This window comes from Gastrolobium bilobum, unplaced genomic scaffold (assembly GCF_033153095.1).
Source record: "Gastrolobium bilobum isolate Gb01-03AN ecotype WA unplaced genomic scaffold, APGP_CSIRO_Gbil_v1 utg10138, whole genome shotgun sequence".
Taxonomy (NCBI): domain Eukaryota; kingdom Viridiplantae; phylum Streptophyta; class Magnoliopsida; order Fabales; family Fabaceae; genus Gastrolobium; species Gastrolobium bilobum.
Window position 1 is genome coordinate 345,167 of NW_026898403.1, and position 16,130 is coordinate 361,296.

At 35.8% G+C, this 16,130-nt stretch overlaps 2 protein-coding genes across 3 annotated transcripts; both read left to right on the forward strand.

Annotated features, from left to right (window-relative positions):
• Positions 1-940: 940 nt before the first annotated feature.
• LOC133315774 (probable phosphoinositide phosphatase SAC9) lies at positions 941-14,282 on the forward strand. 2 transcript variants are annotated; one of them, XM_061517437.1, is made up of 14 exons: positions 941-1,087; positions 1,185-1,394; positions 1,503-1,780; positions 2,404-2,536; positions 3,809-5,028; positions 5,891-5,998; positions 6,149-6,319; positions 6,827-7,069; positions 8,209-8,619; positions 9,815-10,633; positions 11,456-11,653; positions 11,746-12,204; positions 12,306-12,533; positions 13,757-14,282. In XM_061517437.1, exons 1-14 carry the CDS (start codon positions 1,075-1,077, stop codon positions 14,036-14,038), a joined length of 4,773 nt encoding a protein of 1,590 aa, XP_061373421.1. In that variant the 5' UTR covers positions 941-1,074; the 3' UTR covers positions 14,039-14,282. The 2 variants fall into 2 exon arrangements, with proteins under 2 accessions (XP_061373421.1, XP_061373420.1); XM_061517436.1 differs by having other exon boundaries at positions 1,185-1,780.
• A 498-nt stretch (positions 14,283-14,780) lies between these two features.
• Positions 14,781-15,664, forward strand: LOC133315806 (uncharacterized). The gene is made up of 2 exons (XM_061517479.1): positions 14,781-15,095; positions 15,334-15,664. The coding sequence occupies exons 1-2, from the start codon at positions 14,908-14,910 to the stop codon at positions 15,575-15,577; spliced, it is 432 nt and encodes a 143-aa protein (XP_061373463.1). The 5' UTR covers positions 14,781-14,907; the 3' UTR covers positions 15,578-15,664.
• Positions 15,665-16,130: the final 466 nt, after the last annotated feature.

Below are 16,130 nucleotides of genomic sequence, written 5' to 3' on the forward strand. Positions count from 1 at the left end.
TTTCGATTAGGGTCTTGGATGAAGCAAAATAAGAAAAATGTCTTATTTAAATAAGAAAAAAGAAAAACTAAAGGCCTGTTTGGTGTGATATATAAGGCTTGATAGTATAAGCAAATAATATACGTTATGACATTTTTAGTTATTCGGTATTATCATCGTATAGTATAAGCTTATACAGCAGAGTCCCTTAATACATCAAAATGATGTATAACTTAATCAGGTATAAGGAGGTGAGATTAAGTCTAATAAGGGATTAATTCAGTGCAATTCTCAATAATTAATATATTATTTTAATATTACTATATTAAAATAAAAAAATAAATTTTCAATATATTAATTTTTAAAATATTGGAAATTTTTATTTTTATAAAAATTAATATATTTTTTGGACACAGTGAGTCAGTGATTAATATATTTATATAAAAATTAATATCATATGACATATTTAGAATAATTATATAAATTATTTATTAAAAGGTATTTTTGCCAAAAATATTTACTTTTATCTTATCTAGTTTTATACAGTGCATTACCAAATATTGTATGATATTATCTTATTCAATACATTATCTTATATAATACAATGTCAAATACTGGATAATATTAAAATTTAATCAGGTATTATACTATCAAACTTTATACTATCATATCTTATCCTATATTATGCATCAAACGTTCCTAAATATATGATGGCTAATCACCCCTTGAAAATAAACTAATACAGAGATACACATAGAATCAATTGAAAATTTGAACTTTTAGAAAACAAATTCATAACCGAGATAGATATGTTGGATATTAAGTAAAAAAAGGATTACATGAAAAACAAACAATTTCTGTTTCTTTATTTTTTTATTTTTATTTTTCTTGAAATAAATTAGTTTGGTAGAAACAGAAAGTAGACATATCCATTGTTCAATAACCAACCAACCAACATTGGTCGCAAACTCGATTCTTCTTTCGCAGTTGCATTAGCAGAAGAGAAAACCCGTGGGATCTGCGAGGATTGGAAAACTTTTACACGATTCTGTTTATGAGCGCTTGGTGTGACGCTGTTGATTTCATTGGTAACTGATGGAATCACACGGTGAGCTTCTGCATCTCGTTCACTCCGCACAAATCATCTCAATTTTTTATTTTTTATTTTTTATTTCAATTTTCGACCTAATTTGTGATTGTTTCAGGTGGATTAAGGGATACGTCAGTTATTGTGGTGACATTGGATTCCGATGAAGTATACATAATCACGAGCCTGAGCACTAGAACGGATACTCAGGTCGTGTACGTGGATCCAACGACCGGTGCGCTTCGCCACGAGGGCAAGCTAGGGTTCGATGTGTTTAAGTCTGAGAAGGAAGCTTTGGATTTCGTTACCAACGGATCGCGATGGATATGTAAGAGCAAGGTTTATGGGAGAGCCATATTAGGTTATGCTGCATTGGGTAATTTCGCGTTGCTCCTTGTGGCGACGAGGTTAACTACCAGCATTCCCGATTTGCCAGGTGGAGGTTGTGTGTATACGGTGGCTGAGAGCCAGTGGATCAAGATTTTGTTGCAGAATGCGTTGCCACAGGGGAAAGGTGAGGTGAAGAATATTCAGGAGTTGACTGAGGTTGATATAGATGGGAAGCATTACTTCTGTGAGACAAGAGATATTACCCGCCCTTTTCCCAGCCGCATGAAGGTTGATCAACCCGACCCGGAGTTTGTTTGGAATGGCTGGTTTTCCACCCCCTTTGTCGACATTGGATTGCCACGTCATTGTGTCACTCTCTTGCAGGTTTTGTGATTTCTTCTATTTGCAATTTTCTGTAAATGTATACAGTTTTGATAGATGCTACCTTTTTGGTCTCTATAAGTTTTTGTCTATATAAATTAGTTTATGAAGTAGTTAACTTGCTCAACGGTTGGTGTTGTTGCCATGAGATCCAGAGGTAGATCCAGGTTCTATTCATGTAATCAGCCTCTTGCATTAGATAGGCTGCCTATTATAGATCCACATAACGAATCTGATCGTTACCTGGACCCTATGCTTAGTGGGAATTTTATAGCACTATGTTGCCCTTTGAATCTTATGGGAACCAAATCAGTGCGAGTAATGGCTTTCATAAAGCAAATTTTATATTTACACAGTTACATTCTTTATAATGATAACTGTGAAGTTGGACAAACTTTTCATGTGCTGGAAGGTTGGTATATGTTGGTTGTTATATTCATGTTAGTTATTAGTTTTCTTTCTTCGTTGTCTTCCTACTGTGTGGCATTCACGTACAAGTAAAAGCTCCCACAAGGTCTGCCTTATGAATTTTTATAGAAGTATTGAAGCAAGATCATACATATATAGTTGTTATGATGTAAAATTCACTTGTCCGTTCTGTTGTCTCACTTGGTCTTGATGTGTAGGGGTTTGCAGAATGTCGAAGTTTTGGAAGCTCAGGTCAACTAGAAGGTATTGTTGCTCTCACAGCTCGTCGGAGCAGGCTACACCCGGGTACTCGTTACTTGGCGAGGGGGCTAAACTCATGTTTCAGTACAGGTGAAGATACCTATCAACAATTCTTGAACTTAAAATTTTTCACCTTATATTGAATTGAGCTATAAACATAGCAAATGTAGGCAGGCTAACTTTGAGGAAATTGTTTTCTTAAATTAATCTTGTTTGATTATGATTTGCCAACTTAAGCTTTTAAGTTTAAAATTTTTCAGTCATGCTCATTATGGATTCAGTAACTCTACTACTTTCATTTTTATTCAATAGAATCTTCTTTTGCTTAGGGTGAGTCTTGGAGTGTAAAGAACCTTGGGATACACCTCCCTAAAAGCTAGCTCTAAGGGTGGGAGTGCCCAAGGCCTTATAAATGCCACATTAGTTGCTCATACAACTAATGTGGGACTACATATCTCAACACGCCCCTCACGCAAGAGCCCTTTGGGCTAGAAGCGTGGAATTGCACAGGCCCAATTTTTTTTGGTTTACCTTTTGTGCTTTTTTTTTATTTTAATTCCACTTTAAAGTAGGAGGCGGTGAGGGCTCAAGCACTGATACCATGTAAAGAACCTTAGGATACACCACCCCAAAAAGCTAGCTCTAAGGGTGGGAGTGCCTAAGGCCTTATAAAGGCCACATTAGTTGCTCACACAACCAATGTGGGACTACATATCTCAACATGGAGCAACCATAAGGTTGCTCCATGTGACTGGAAGGTTACGGGTTCGAGCCTGGGAAACAACATCTACGCAATATATATATATATATATATATGGTAAAATCATTTCTGCAGCCGCTTTACGTACGACAACGACATGTGTATGGTTATGATTCCCCACATTTATTGCTTTCATCCTTTGTATGGTTTTCCTGCATTTAATACTTTCAAGTATATATATGGCAAGTATTTGATTGCTGCACGTACAACAGCTGTAGAAATGTAAACCCCTATATATATATATATATATATATATATATATATATATATATATATATATATATATGCAAGGGTAAGGCTGCGTATAATCAACCATCACCTCTACCCTCGCAAGTCGGGGAGTCTTGTGCATTGGGGTTTTCCCTTTAGAATCTTCTTTTGTTTCCCATGGACATGCATTCATATCTTCTTTATTGAATTACCTAAATCGGGAGAGGTCCTTCAATCAGTTTTTCCCCCTAATTCCTTTTGCAATGAAACTTTGCTTGTTGCTTCTTTCATTCATTAATTCATTGTTTATTCTGTTTTGCTTTGATGGTCATTATATTACATATGCCTTAGTATTTCCATATGCCAAATGTTTATTAGGTTCCATTTGGCAGGAAATGAAGTGGAATGTGAGCAACTCGTATGGGTTCCTAAACGAGTTGGTCAAAGTGTACCTTTCAACACATATGTCTGGCGAAGAGGCACAATTCCTATCTGGTGGGGTGCAGAACTGAAAATCACTGCTGCAGAAGCTGAAATTTATGTTTCAGATTGTGATCCTTATAAAGGAAGTGTGCAGTACTATCAAAGACTGAGTAAGAGATATGATGCTCGGAATCTAGATATACATGCTGGTGAGAATGCAAATCGAAAAGCTTTGGTTCCCATTGTATGCATTAACTTGCTTCGTAATGGAGAAGGAAAGTCTGAGTCCATTTTGGTTCAGCATTTTGAGGAGTCTTTAAACTTTATTAAATCAACTGGGAAGCTTCCATATACTCGTGTCCATTTGATAAATTATGACTGGCATGCCAGTATAAAATTAAAAGGTGAACAGCAGACAATTGAAGGGTTATGGAAACTTCTAAAAGCACCCACTGTATCCATAGGCATATCTGAAGGAGATTATTTGCCTTCACGACAACGAATAAATGATTGTAGAGGTGAAGTCATCTGCCATGATGATTTTGAAGATGCATTCTGCTTAAGAACCCACCAAAATGGGATAATACGTTTTAACTGTGCTGATTCTCTGGATAGGACCAATGCTGCTAGTTTTTTTGGTTGCCTCCAAGTCTTCATGGAGCAATGTAGACGGCTGGGAATATCACTTGATAGTGATCTGGCATTTGGTTATCAGTCAATGAATAATAATTATGGTGGATATATTGCTCCACTGCCACCTGGGTGGGAGAAGCGATCTGATGCAGTGACAGGAAAAACATATTATATTGACCATAATACCAGAACCACCACATGGATGCATCCATGTCCTGATAAACCATGGAAGAGATTTGATATGACATTTGAGGAATTCAAGAGATCAACGATTTTGTCTCCTGTATCTCAGCTTTCTGATCTTTTTCTACTTGCTGGGGATATTCATGCTACTCTTTACACTGGGTCTAAAGCAATGCACAGCCAAATACTTAGCATATTCCATGAAGATACAGGAAAGTTTAAACAGTTTTCTGTTGCACAGAATATGAAAATCACTTTGCAAAGAAGATATAAGAATGCAGTTGTGGATAGCTCTCGTCAAAAGCAGTTAGAAATGTTTCTTGGAATGAGGCTTTTCAAGCATCTTCCATCAATTTCTCTTCAACCTCTACATGTATGTGATTTGTCAACTGTCAAAGTTAACTGAATGATGGCTTTGTCTTTCTTTTTCATACATCAAGTGCCTAGCAAATGCAGTTTCATAGTTAATTTCATGTTAGTTACTGAATCGCGACCTCTTTCTCTTTTAAGAACTCCTTAGTTTATGTCACATCTCTCTTTGTCTGTAATTTTTGTCTCATGTCTGCTTTTTGATGATTCCAATGCTAATTGTTGACTTGTAATCTTAGCTAGAGCTCGTTTGAATGGTTTTTTTTTTTTTTTTTAAGCACTTCTCACTCTATGTATGTATTTGGACACCAGCTTTTAAAAAAAAGAAAAAGCTAAAAAAAATTCAAAATACTGCCATTTTTAAGTTAAATTTTTTTGCTTCTAATAAAAGCAAAAATCAAAAGTTAAATATTTTTCTCAAAATCTAAATTTGCCCCAATCCCACCACCTGCGCTGTTGCTGCCACCACCACCTTCAAATCTTACTTCCATGATTTGCTTTAACATGTCCTTTTAGTAATTTATTATTATTATTATTATTGCCCCAATTGGAAATATTGCTTCCATGATTTGCTTTAACATATCCTTTTTAGTAATTTTATACATAAAAAGTGTTTTTTAATTTTAACACCCAAACAATTTTTTAGTTAAAAGTGCTTTTCAGGTACTCCATCCAAATGTAAAATAGTTTTTGTTTTAAAAAAAAGTCCTGAAAACAGCAATGCATAAAAAGCTCTTTTTTAAAAAGCCCTTCGAAATAGGCCTTTTGTACATTAGAGTTTTATAATGTTGGCACTTTTAAACTTTGTAGTTTTCAATTGGAAATAGCTATCACTTATCAATAACTGAGCTGTCTGATAATTGTAGGTACTGTCTCGGCCATCTGGTTTCCTTCTCAAGCCAGTTGCAAACTTATTTCCTATTTCTGGTGGTGAAGCTAGTCTTCTTAGTTTCAAGAGCAAAGACCTAGTCTGGGTATGCTTAGTATTTAGTTCCATTTGAAGGAAACTCCTGTGCTTCTTATAACTGTTATCTCATGTTTCAATAGTTCTAAAATATCCACCTTAAAATTTTGAAGATTTATGTATCTCGTCTTACCAAATTATATACCTTTTTCTTTCACAGATTTGTCCACAGCCTGCAGATGTATTTGAAATCTTTATTTATCTTGGCGAGCCTTGCCATGTTTGTCATCTTCTTCTCACAATATCCCATGGTGCAGATGATTCAACTTATCCATCAACAGTTGATGTACGGACAGGACGCCATTTAGATGGGCTTAAACTGGTCTTGGAGGTCTGTATTTGGCCTTCTTTGCATCTCACTCCTCATAATATTCATGTATGCTTTTGATAATACTGCAGAAAGAGTTGGTCTTAATCATGCTAACTGAATTGGAAGAGGGCTTGTGCTCACTATGTTGTGAGCAAAACACAAGTTTCCAACAGGAATTGTTCAAAAGACATTTTCAATTTTTATTTATTATTTTGACTGTTAAACTACTTTATGATTTACATAAGTGGGGGACGGCGAGGCTCTGATACTATGTAAGGAACCTTGGGATACACCACCCCAAAAGCTAGCTCAAAGGGTGGGAGTGCCCAAGACCTTATAAACTCCACATTAGTTGCACATACAACCAATGTGGGACTATATATCTCAACAGTTTGAATATAAAATCAAAATTTTAAATTTTAATAAGTCATGATCTGTGTCGTATTGACAGGTAGTTTATTACTTTCTATTATGGATCCCATTTGAATATAGTTCTGAAATCTGAACCTGTTAGACATCTGTTGGCAGGGTGCTTCTTTACCAAAGTGTGCTAGTGGGACCAACCTATTAATACCCTTGCCTGGGGCAATTAGTGAAGAAGATATGGCCATAACTGGAGCAAGCTCTCGTCTACATGCCCAAGATGCATCACCCTTGTCACTACTGTATGATTTTGAGGAACTCGAGGGAGAGTGGGATTTCCTTACTCGTGTAGTGGCACTTACCTTTTATCCTACTGTTTCTGGAAGAAATCCATTGACACTTGGTGAGGTAGATATTTCCAAACATATACATACCTGATGATGAGTCTTGACTTGACTAACTGTAATATTCTTTGGCAGTAATCTTTTATTTTCCATGTGGGTAGCATGAATGTTCTTTTGTGTTGCGAATAGAAAAAGACAATATAGTTCAAGAAGGGCACATAATTTAGCTTAATAGGTCAGCTGATAATCAATGTGTATGAATTGAATTCCATAGGATAACCCTTTTTACTTACCAAAAATCCTTTCTTCTCTTACCCTGGATAACATTAGAAAGAATGGCTTAGGCTGCAATCAAAGTGAGACCCATTTGGAGGTTTCTTGATTATAATGTATGGTGTGGAAATCCATGATGAAATCAAAATTTGCTGGCTCTTTCTGTCTCTTTTTCCCCCTGGTGGCAAAATATCTTGTGCTTTTATTTCTAAAGTTTTCAACTAAGTAAATTGTTGTTTGTGTGTTAAATTTTGTTGTATGTCAATGAAAATGGAAAGTTTTTGCTTCTTGGAATGATTTAATACTAATATATTCTCTTTGTTTCCTTTTTTATACATAAAAAAATTTAATTTGATGAACCAGAAATATTTTCTACAATGTTATGATCTAGAAATGAAATTTGAAAACTGTAAAAAACCAATTAAACCCAAAAGTTTAAGCTGTTGGATGAAGGCCTCTTTAATGATTTATATTATACTCTAACACGCCCCCTCACAAGAGAGCCATTAGCTTGAAAGATGGATGATGCATCAGGCTCAGCCTACCTGTGCTAAGAAATTCCACAAAGAAAATGGGGGGCGGATAGGATCGAACCCGGGACACGAGACTCTGATACCATGTAAAGAACCAATTTAACCCAAAAGTTTAAGCTGTTGGTTGAGGGCCTCTTTAATGGTTTATATTATACTCTAACAAAAACGAAGATTTTGAAGTGTGCTTCAAACCAAATGCAACTTATTTTTCAGTTTCCCTCCTCTCTACTACTTTACGAATAACTTAGTCAATGTTGGAATGCTTTACTTGCTGTCTTCATCCTTGTGCCTATTATTACAATTGTTTAGTTAGTTGTATTATCAAGATAGGGATGTAAATTTGAGTTTTAATGTAAATCTTTTATTGCTGCTTTATGATGATGTGGTTTGGCTATAGATTGAAATCCTTGGAGTTTCTCTTCCGTGGAGGGATGTATTTACTAATGAAGGTGATGGTACAAGATTAATTGAGCATGTCAAGAAGTTTCAAGAGGAGCTTAATCCCTTTTTATCTGGTTCAGATATGAATCCATCTAACCCTTCATCCACAGTAAATCTGTCACCACCTGAGCAAGGAGGTACTTCTGCTGACCTTTTGATTGACCTCCTGTCCGGAGAGGATCCACTTCCACACCCACTCGCACAGCCAGTTACTGAAATTGTCGCCTCCAAGGAAAGTGACCCACTTGATTTCTTGGACCAAGATGTTGGATATCATAGTGCCAAAAGGGATTGTAAAATTCCATCAGAAGATACTAGCGTGGAACAATATTTAAAATGCCTGAAATCTATTGCTGGGCCAAGTTTGGTATGTTTTCATTTTGTTCATGTTGCTCTGAACCATTATAAGTTTTCTTGTTTTGCCCATCCAATATTACCGTCTCCTAGTATTTATATGAATTTTCATTCCCTAAAAATGTTCTTTCTCTCTTCAAGATGAATGTTTCTACAATGCTCCATTCTTATTCTCATTCTTATTATTATTATCATTGTCAAAGATAGTTCATGACAAATATTATTTGAATGTCACTATTGCTGCCTCTAGATTTTGTTTGAATTTGATTTTTCCATGTGCCCGCTAACAAGAAATGATAGCTTAAAGGGAAATAAATTTCATTCAAGATTGTTGTCTGTGATTAGATTCTTCACAGTTGTCATGTACGAAATATTGCAATTTTATGTGCCAATTTTCGCATTTGTCTTTGCATGGTAGTGCAGCTACTTTCATTTGGAATAATTTTTTGGTGTTTTTGGTGATTGTTGTGTGTTTTTGGCTTTCTTTCAGTGCTGTGCTCATGAGTTCTTTAAGGGAACCTCCCTATTAGATTTTTCAGAGGGATTGGAGTGTTTTATTTCATGACAAGCTTGTTTGATTTTACTGTTCCCTTTTCATTGTTTTCATTGCCAAGGAGGAAATCTCATTCTCCTTTTGTATTTGTATCTTGTCTTTTTCTCTCTCTAATTCTAATATATTTAGTCTTTTACAAAGAGAAAAACCCAATAAATGTGACACTTGTTCACCCTGTTTGAGATAGAGTTGTGTTTATGACTTCTCTCCAGTACTTATGACTTACAAGGCAGTTTCCATTTCTCATATGCTGACAGACTAGGAAGCTTTGATGCATTATTGATTCCTTCTTTTCCCATGCCTTCTCTTCATCTGTTTTGGAGGATATTTTTTTCTGTCCTGAGATTTACTTTGTCCTTTTCTCTCCAATAAAATTTATCAAAAAATGGGAAATTCCTGATAAGTCAAGATTTTCGATGTGGGGGAAACTGGCTAATAGTGAGTGGTTAATCAGTAATGTAACTTAATTCAGTGGTTATCATTCATCTGTTCCCTATTCACGAATGATATTCCCCCTTCCCCCTCCCCCAAAACAAAAAACTGTTTAACCTGAATATTTAAGTTGTTTCGTAGCTCTTAAATGGACTACGTAATTGTTCTTTTAGTATCTTTAATTTGAATCTAATTTGTGAATTTTTTTGCATATTTTTTGTAGCAAAGAAAACTTGACTTCATTGAAGCCATGAAACTTGAAATTGAACGCCTTAAGTTGAATCTTTCTGCTGCTGAAAGGGATAGAGCACTACTATCCGTTGGAATGGATCCTGCAACCATAAATCCTAATAAACTGCTCGATGAAGCTTACATGGGAAGATTATCTAAAGTTGGAAATACTCTGGCACTGCTTGGAGAAGCTTCTCTTGAAGATAAACTTATTGCTGCTATAGGTCTTGGGACTGTTGATGATAATCCAATAGATTTCTGGAATGTTATCAGAATTGGGGAAACCTGTTCAGGTGGCACGTGTGAGGTGCGTGCTGAAATTAAAAAAGCAGGTCATTCAATTAACAAAACGTCAGCTGCTGGGGCTCCAGAACCTGTATTCTTGTGTTCTCAATGTGAAAGGAAGGTTTGTAGAGTTTGCTGTGCTGGGAGAGGGGCACTTCTGCTTACAGGTTATAACTCAAGAGAGGCAATGAATTACAATGGTGCATCAAGCCAAAGTGGCCAAGTTGACTTCCCTATGAATCGATTATTAGCTCGGGATGGTGTAATTTGTAAACGATGCTGCCAGGATATTGTGCAGCATGCATTGATTTTGGACAATGTGAGGGTTCTGATTAGCTTACGAAGAACAGGTTGTGTGGAAAAGGCTGCTTGCAGTGCTTTGAAGCAAATCATTGGGTCATCTTTGGATTGTCTCCTAGAAAAGAATCAGGCATCTGATAGCCAGTCAGCTAGCAAAACAGTACAGCTGTTACCAAATGGATATGAATCCCTGGCTGAATTTCCTTTTGCCAGCTTTTTACACCCGGTATATATATTTTTTATCTCAATATGTATTCTGATTTTGGGCCCTGCAGTATTTTGTATTGCTTATGTGTGGATTATCAACGTGTTTTATGCATGCCATATGATTTATATCTATTGTTGCATGGATGAATTTAAATACCAATTATCGAAATAATTTTAATAATGGATGGTTCATAGACAAATCTATTGTTGCAAGATGAAGGGAAGCACTGGATATAACTGACACAAGAACTTGGGGTTTGAGTTGCCATTCAAAGAAGTGCATGGGTTATTTTTTAACCATGAAGTTAAAAGAATTGTGTATAAACTTTTATATAGCTGAATTCCCGAATTACTATTACATGGCCTCCTTTTGCTAGACCACTAATCTAATAAAGATTTTCAGTTAATATACCCAGACATTATAATAATTTGGGATAAAGGTGTTGTTGATGTTGATGTTGATGTATACCCAGACATTATAATCAAAACAAAACAATGTACAAGCTGTGTTGTCTAGACAAAATTTAAAAGACGAGCAAAGACCAGAGGAGACCTATATATAATTATGCATAATTGTATTGGCAGCTCAGTAACATGAATATTGGACCATTTTCACTGATTTAATCAACAGTGGCTTCTGATTAAGCCCTTGTTTGTACTAATTGCATGTTAAGTGAAGAGTTGTGAAGTATAGTTGTGTTGCTATTACAACGTAGCAAAAAGAAGTTTTTGCTACGTTGGGGAGCCAATATGATTCTGGCCCTTCAAATGGAGGAGGTCTAGTCCCATTTTTGCTGCATTAATATAATGTTACAAATAATCATTAACCATGCAATTGCAGGTTGAAACGGCAGCAAATTCTGCTCCATTTTTGTCATTGCTTGCTCCATTTAATTCTGGCTCGTGGCTATCATATTGGAAAGCTCCATCCAGTACCACCTCTGTTGAATTTGGAATTGTCCTTGGTAACATTTCTGATGTTAGTGGGGTTATATTGGTAGTCAGCCCATGTGGCTACTCTATGGCTGATGCTCCAATTGTAAGTACCAATTTTCATTTACCTCCTGCTCTATTTTTTCTTTTTGTTGCTCATTGAATTTAGAAATAAGCTTTAGGAATATGTCGGTGCAGGTGCAAATTTGGGCAAGTAATAAAATACACAAGGAAGAAAGATCATTTATGGGAAAATGGGATCTACAGTCTATGATTAAGGCTTCCTCAGATTTATATGGGCCTGAAAAGTCAGGAACAGAGCATAAAGTGCCTAGACATGTAAAGTTTCCCTTCAAGAATTCTGTTCGGTGCCGCATAATTTGGATAAGTTTACGCCTTCAGCGACCTGGTTCAAGTTCTATAAATATTGGAAATGATTTTAATCTGTTGTCTCTAGACGAGAATCCTTTTGCACAAGACTCTCGACGGGCCTCTTTTGGAGGAGCTGCTGAAAATGAAACCTGTCTTCATGCCAAGAGGATTTTAGTGGTTGGAAGCCCCATCAGAAAGGAAGTTTATCTAAAGTCACAGCAAAGCCCTGACCAGCTGAACCTGAAAGGATGGTTGGAAAGAGCTCCGCAGCTAAATAGATTCAAGGTAAACTCTATGCTATTTTGCTTAGTCCCTTTGTGATAAACATTGTGTTTGAAGTTATCACCATATCAAAAACATCATTGATTAACCTGTGATATTTTTAGGTTCCGATTGAGGCTGAAAGATTGATGGACAATGATCTTGTTCTGGAGCAGTATCTATCTCCTGCTTCCCCCTCGCTTTCTGGATTTCGTTTAGATGCCTTTAGTGCAATCAAGCCTCGGGTTACCCATTCACCTTCTTCAGATGTACACAATGAAAAATTTTCATCCCTTTTGGATGACAGATACATTGCTCCAGCTGTGTTGTATATTCAAGTATCTGTTCTCCAGGTATTTACTGGAACATCATCATACTGCTTCTTTCATGTTTCTCTTGCCTGGGTATATCCATGGAGGTACTCCTTATCAGTTTCTATGTTTTGGAAGAGCTCTGATTTTGTTCATCTAATTTCTCTTTTTGCCATAGTTGTTTAGCACCTGCGCCATACTAAATAGAATGAATTTTAAAATTAGAAAAAGGGCATCAAGGTTTTATTCACAAAGCACTGCCATGTATTTGACTTTTTAATTATGTCTCCATAAAGTAGTATGGTGTACTTGATTTTTTTTTTTGATTTTTTTTTTTGACTAAATCTTGTAGAAAAATGCTTCTTCCATTATTATATTTTAAAAATTAAACTTACACTTATTAGTAAAATTTCTTCTTTTATAAGGGGGACAAAGTTCAAAGTGTAAGGTTGCATATTTTCAAGGATTATCAAGTTATTCCTGGGAAAGTGAACTTAGGAATATGACATTCTCATGATTGATTCAAGTTTTAAAAAATTATTAATGAGCATTATTTGTTTCCTGGAAAGTAACATTCCCATGTTTTGCTTGATATTTATTCTCATGATGAGGGGTGAGCACGTGCTTTCCCATGGCATGGGAATGGAAGTTATCTTGTTTCCCAACTATTAACTCCCACTTCTTTCTCCAATCATTTGAATTTTAAAAAATATTAATTGCTAACCAAACATGTTTTTTGAATTTACCCACAAATAACATTTCTTGGAAATATAATCATATACCTTGAAACAAACGCCTCCTAATAGATTGCTCTGTTTCCATCATTCCGTCCCTACCTGAATTTGCTTATGTTCGAGCTGATGTTATTATCTATTATTTCTTCAGTACTTCAAATATAGTAGGAAGACTGGAAAAACTGATTGTCTTCATTTTACTCAATTTTAACGGGGTAGGGGAATTTGAAGTCTTATAGAAGGGATTTTGCGGTACCAGATATGTAAGGATTGCATCCCATTTTCTCATTTTTTCCATTGGGGTATCCAATCAGCCCAATTATTAGTCCTAAGATATATTAAGACGGGTGATATTTTTAGAACCATCAATTTTTGTGGTTTTGGATTAGATGCCTCTAGATATACACTTGATTATTCCCTGTTATTTATCTTTTCATGTAAGATAGATTTTTTTTTTTTTTTTGTGTGGGGGTGTTTTTGTGTGGTTTGTATTGTTGGATGAGAAAAACCTGATGGTGGGATTGATTGCAGGAATACCATAGCTTGGTAACCATTGGTGAGTACCGATTACCAGAGGCCAGGGTTGGAACACCAATGTACTTTGATTTCCCTAAGCAGATACAAACTCGCAGAATTTCATTCAAACTACTTGGAGATGTTGCAGCTTTTACAGATGACCCATCAGAGCAAGATGATTCTGGTACTAGAATTTCTCCGTTGGCAATAGGGCTATCATTGTCCAATAGAATTAAGCTGTATTACTATGCTGATCCATATGAACTTGGGAAATGGGCTAGCCTAGCAGCAGTTTAATAACACGTCGGTACTTCGGTTATTGACATTGATTGATTGTGTAAACTTTTTCACATTTTGTTGTATTATGGTGTGTAAAGTTCATTCATTGATGTAATAATTTTGTAGGATTATTCTATTGGGAAAATTAGTAGTGTTATTTCTAGCCACTTGTGGTTTATCTTAAGCCCAGATAGTTGGAAAGGTGAGAGAGTTTGGATTGAGGTTGGAAGTTCAATTGTAGTTGTTCTTTAGTCTATCACAAAGGTGAATTTCATTTTTGACTCGTTCATCTTCAATTTATTTGTTTATCTCCTTTATTTTTATTTTTTCCAGATCTATTACATGCGTACAAGAGCTAGTCACTGGTTGAAAATGATTTTACGTTATAAGTTGTTTTTCGTTTTGTCGTTGAAAGTGGCAAGGTGACGAGCACTTGATCCCGAAGCATAATTTCCTTTTAACCTCCTTTTATATATTCCTTTTCATTCCTTCAGAATCTTCTTGCGAGAGGATGGATATTCGATATGCTTATTGATCTTTTATGAGCTCTATTAATAATGGCTTGGTAGCAAACGTTGCGTTTTTTTACCCTAAAAAGTAAGCGATGTATTCACAGCAAAGGCCAATGGTAGGGAGGGTCCACAGTAAACAAAGAGATCGAACCTTATCTGGAACGAGCCAATGAATTTTCGCAAACATATCTCACATTTCTTACTCCATACAATATCCACTCCTAGTTCTAGTCCGGGCTACAGTACAGAGTTTTTTTCTTCTATTTTGTGACAAGAGATAACCACTAAAATTTTGTTATTTTTAATCAAAAAACACATTGCCTACATCTGGTTGATTAAATTATTTTTCAATTCAAAGTTGAGACCAATCAAATCATGGCTCATTTGCTGACACCAGCTCCAGCTCTCTCCGCGAGACCTCGAAAGAGCTCCCTCTATTCTTGGAAAAATGGGTGCTTTATAACTTCAAGAGTGTGCTGTGTTGGCCACCAATATCAACCTGAGGCCTCTTCCATCTCTGATCAAGTCCCTTCTCCCCGTGATGACCACTCTCTGCGTCGCAGGTATCCCTATAACTATAATCTGCTGCATTACAATAATGTATAAGTTCTTAACAAAAAAAACTATTTTATATTATCATTATTTTTATGATATCATTCAGAGAGTTAGATTATTATAGTTAAAATCTTATTAATGATATAGGAACACGATCTAAATTAAAAAAAAAAAAAAAAAAAACCTGACAAGCAGGGTAATAGCATGATGGATGATGATGCATTGGTATTGCAATCTTTCATGCAGGGCATTGATGGGTTTAAGTGGTGCAGTAATGTTGGGATTGAGTTTGAGTGATGAGCAAAGTGCAAGTGGCGCTGGAAGGCCTCCACCGCCTCCGCCAAAGGAGAAAAAGGATCCGAATCTGAGTGGTGTTCAGGCAAAAGTATTGGCTAGCAAGAGGAGAAAAGAAGCCATGAAAGAAACAGTGGCCAAACTAAGAGAGCAAGGGAAGACCATTAATAAAGAGCCACCACCTGCATCGCAATAGTTTCCAAATGTTTAACCTTTCCATTGTCACCTACAAATGGTTGATGTTATTGTTGTATTACTATTATTGCTCAATTAAATAAGACCGTTTCGCTTAGGGTGCGTTTGGTTGAGGAGAAATTTTTTGAATACTAGAGAAATAAAATTGATAAGGAAATGGTAAGAAAGTGAGATAAAGTGAGATAGATAGGAAAATGTAAAAAAAAGTTGTTTGGTGGGAAAAAAATTTACTGAGAAAATTAGGTAACTTTTATAAAATGTATGTTTGGTTGGAGGTAAGATATAGATGGAAAAATAATATGAAATGACAAAAATAACCCTAAAACTATTCTTCTTTTTGTACACAAAGAGAAAATCGTCGCCACGCTTTTAAATGTTGACAATAACTTGTGCAATATGATTTTCTGGATTTATATGAAGGGATAAACTTGCCTTCAAGTTTCAATCTCGCTGAAATTACATTGTTTGGGTTTGGTTTTGTTTTATTTAAGAAAAAAAGAATGATGGGTGTGTTCCCCTTTGATCAAAGTTTGTGAATTTGAGAAAAGAAAACA

Bases quoted from the DNA above. Each gene is read 5' to 3' on its own strand.
- LOC133315774 (XM_061517436.1), top strand. The intron at 7,070-8,208 runs GTAGATATTTCC...GTTTGGCTATAG, and splicing joins ATCCATTGACACTTGGTGAG to ATTGAAATCCTTGGAGTTTC. The intron at 12,534-13,756 runs GTATTTACTGGA...GATTGATTGCAG, and splicing joins TTCAAGTATCTGTTCTCCAG to GAATACCATAGCTTGGTAAC.
- LOC133315806 (XM_061517479.1), top strand. From the start codon at position 14,908: ATGGCTCATTTGCTGACACCAGCTCCAGCTCTCTCCGCGAGACCTCGA. The intron at 15,096-15,333 runs GTATCCCTATAA...TCTTTCATGCAG, and splicing joins GACCACTCTCTGCGTCGCAG to GGCATTGATGGGTTTAAGTG.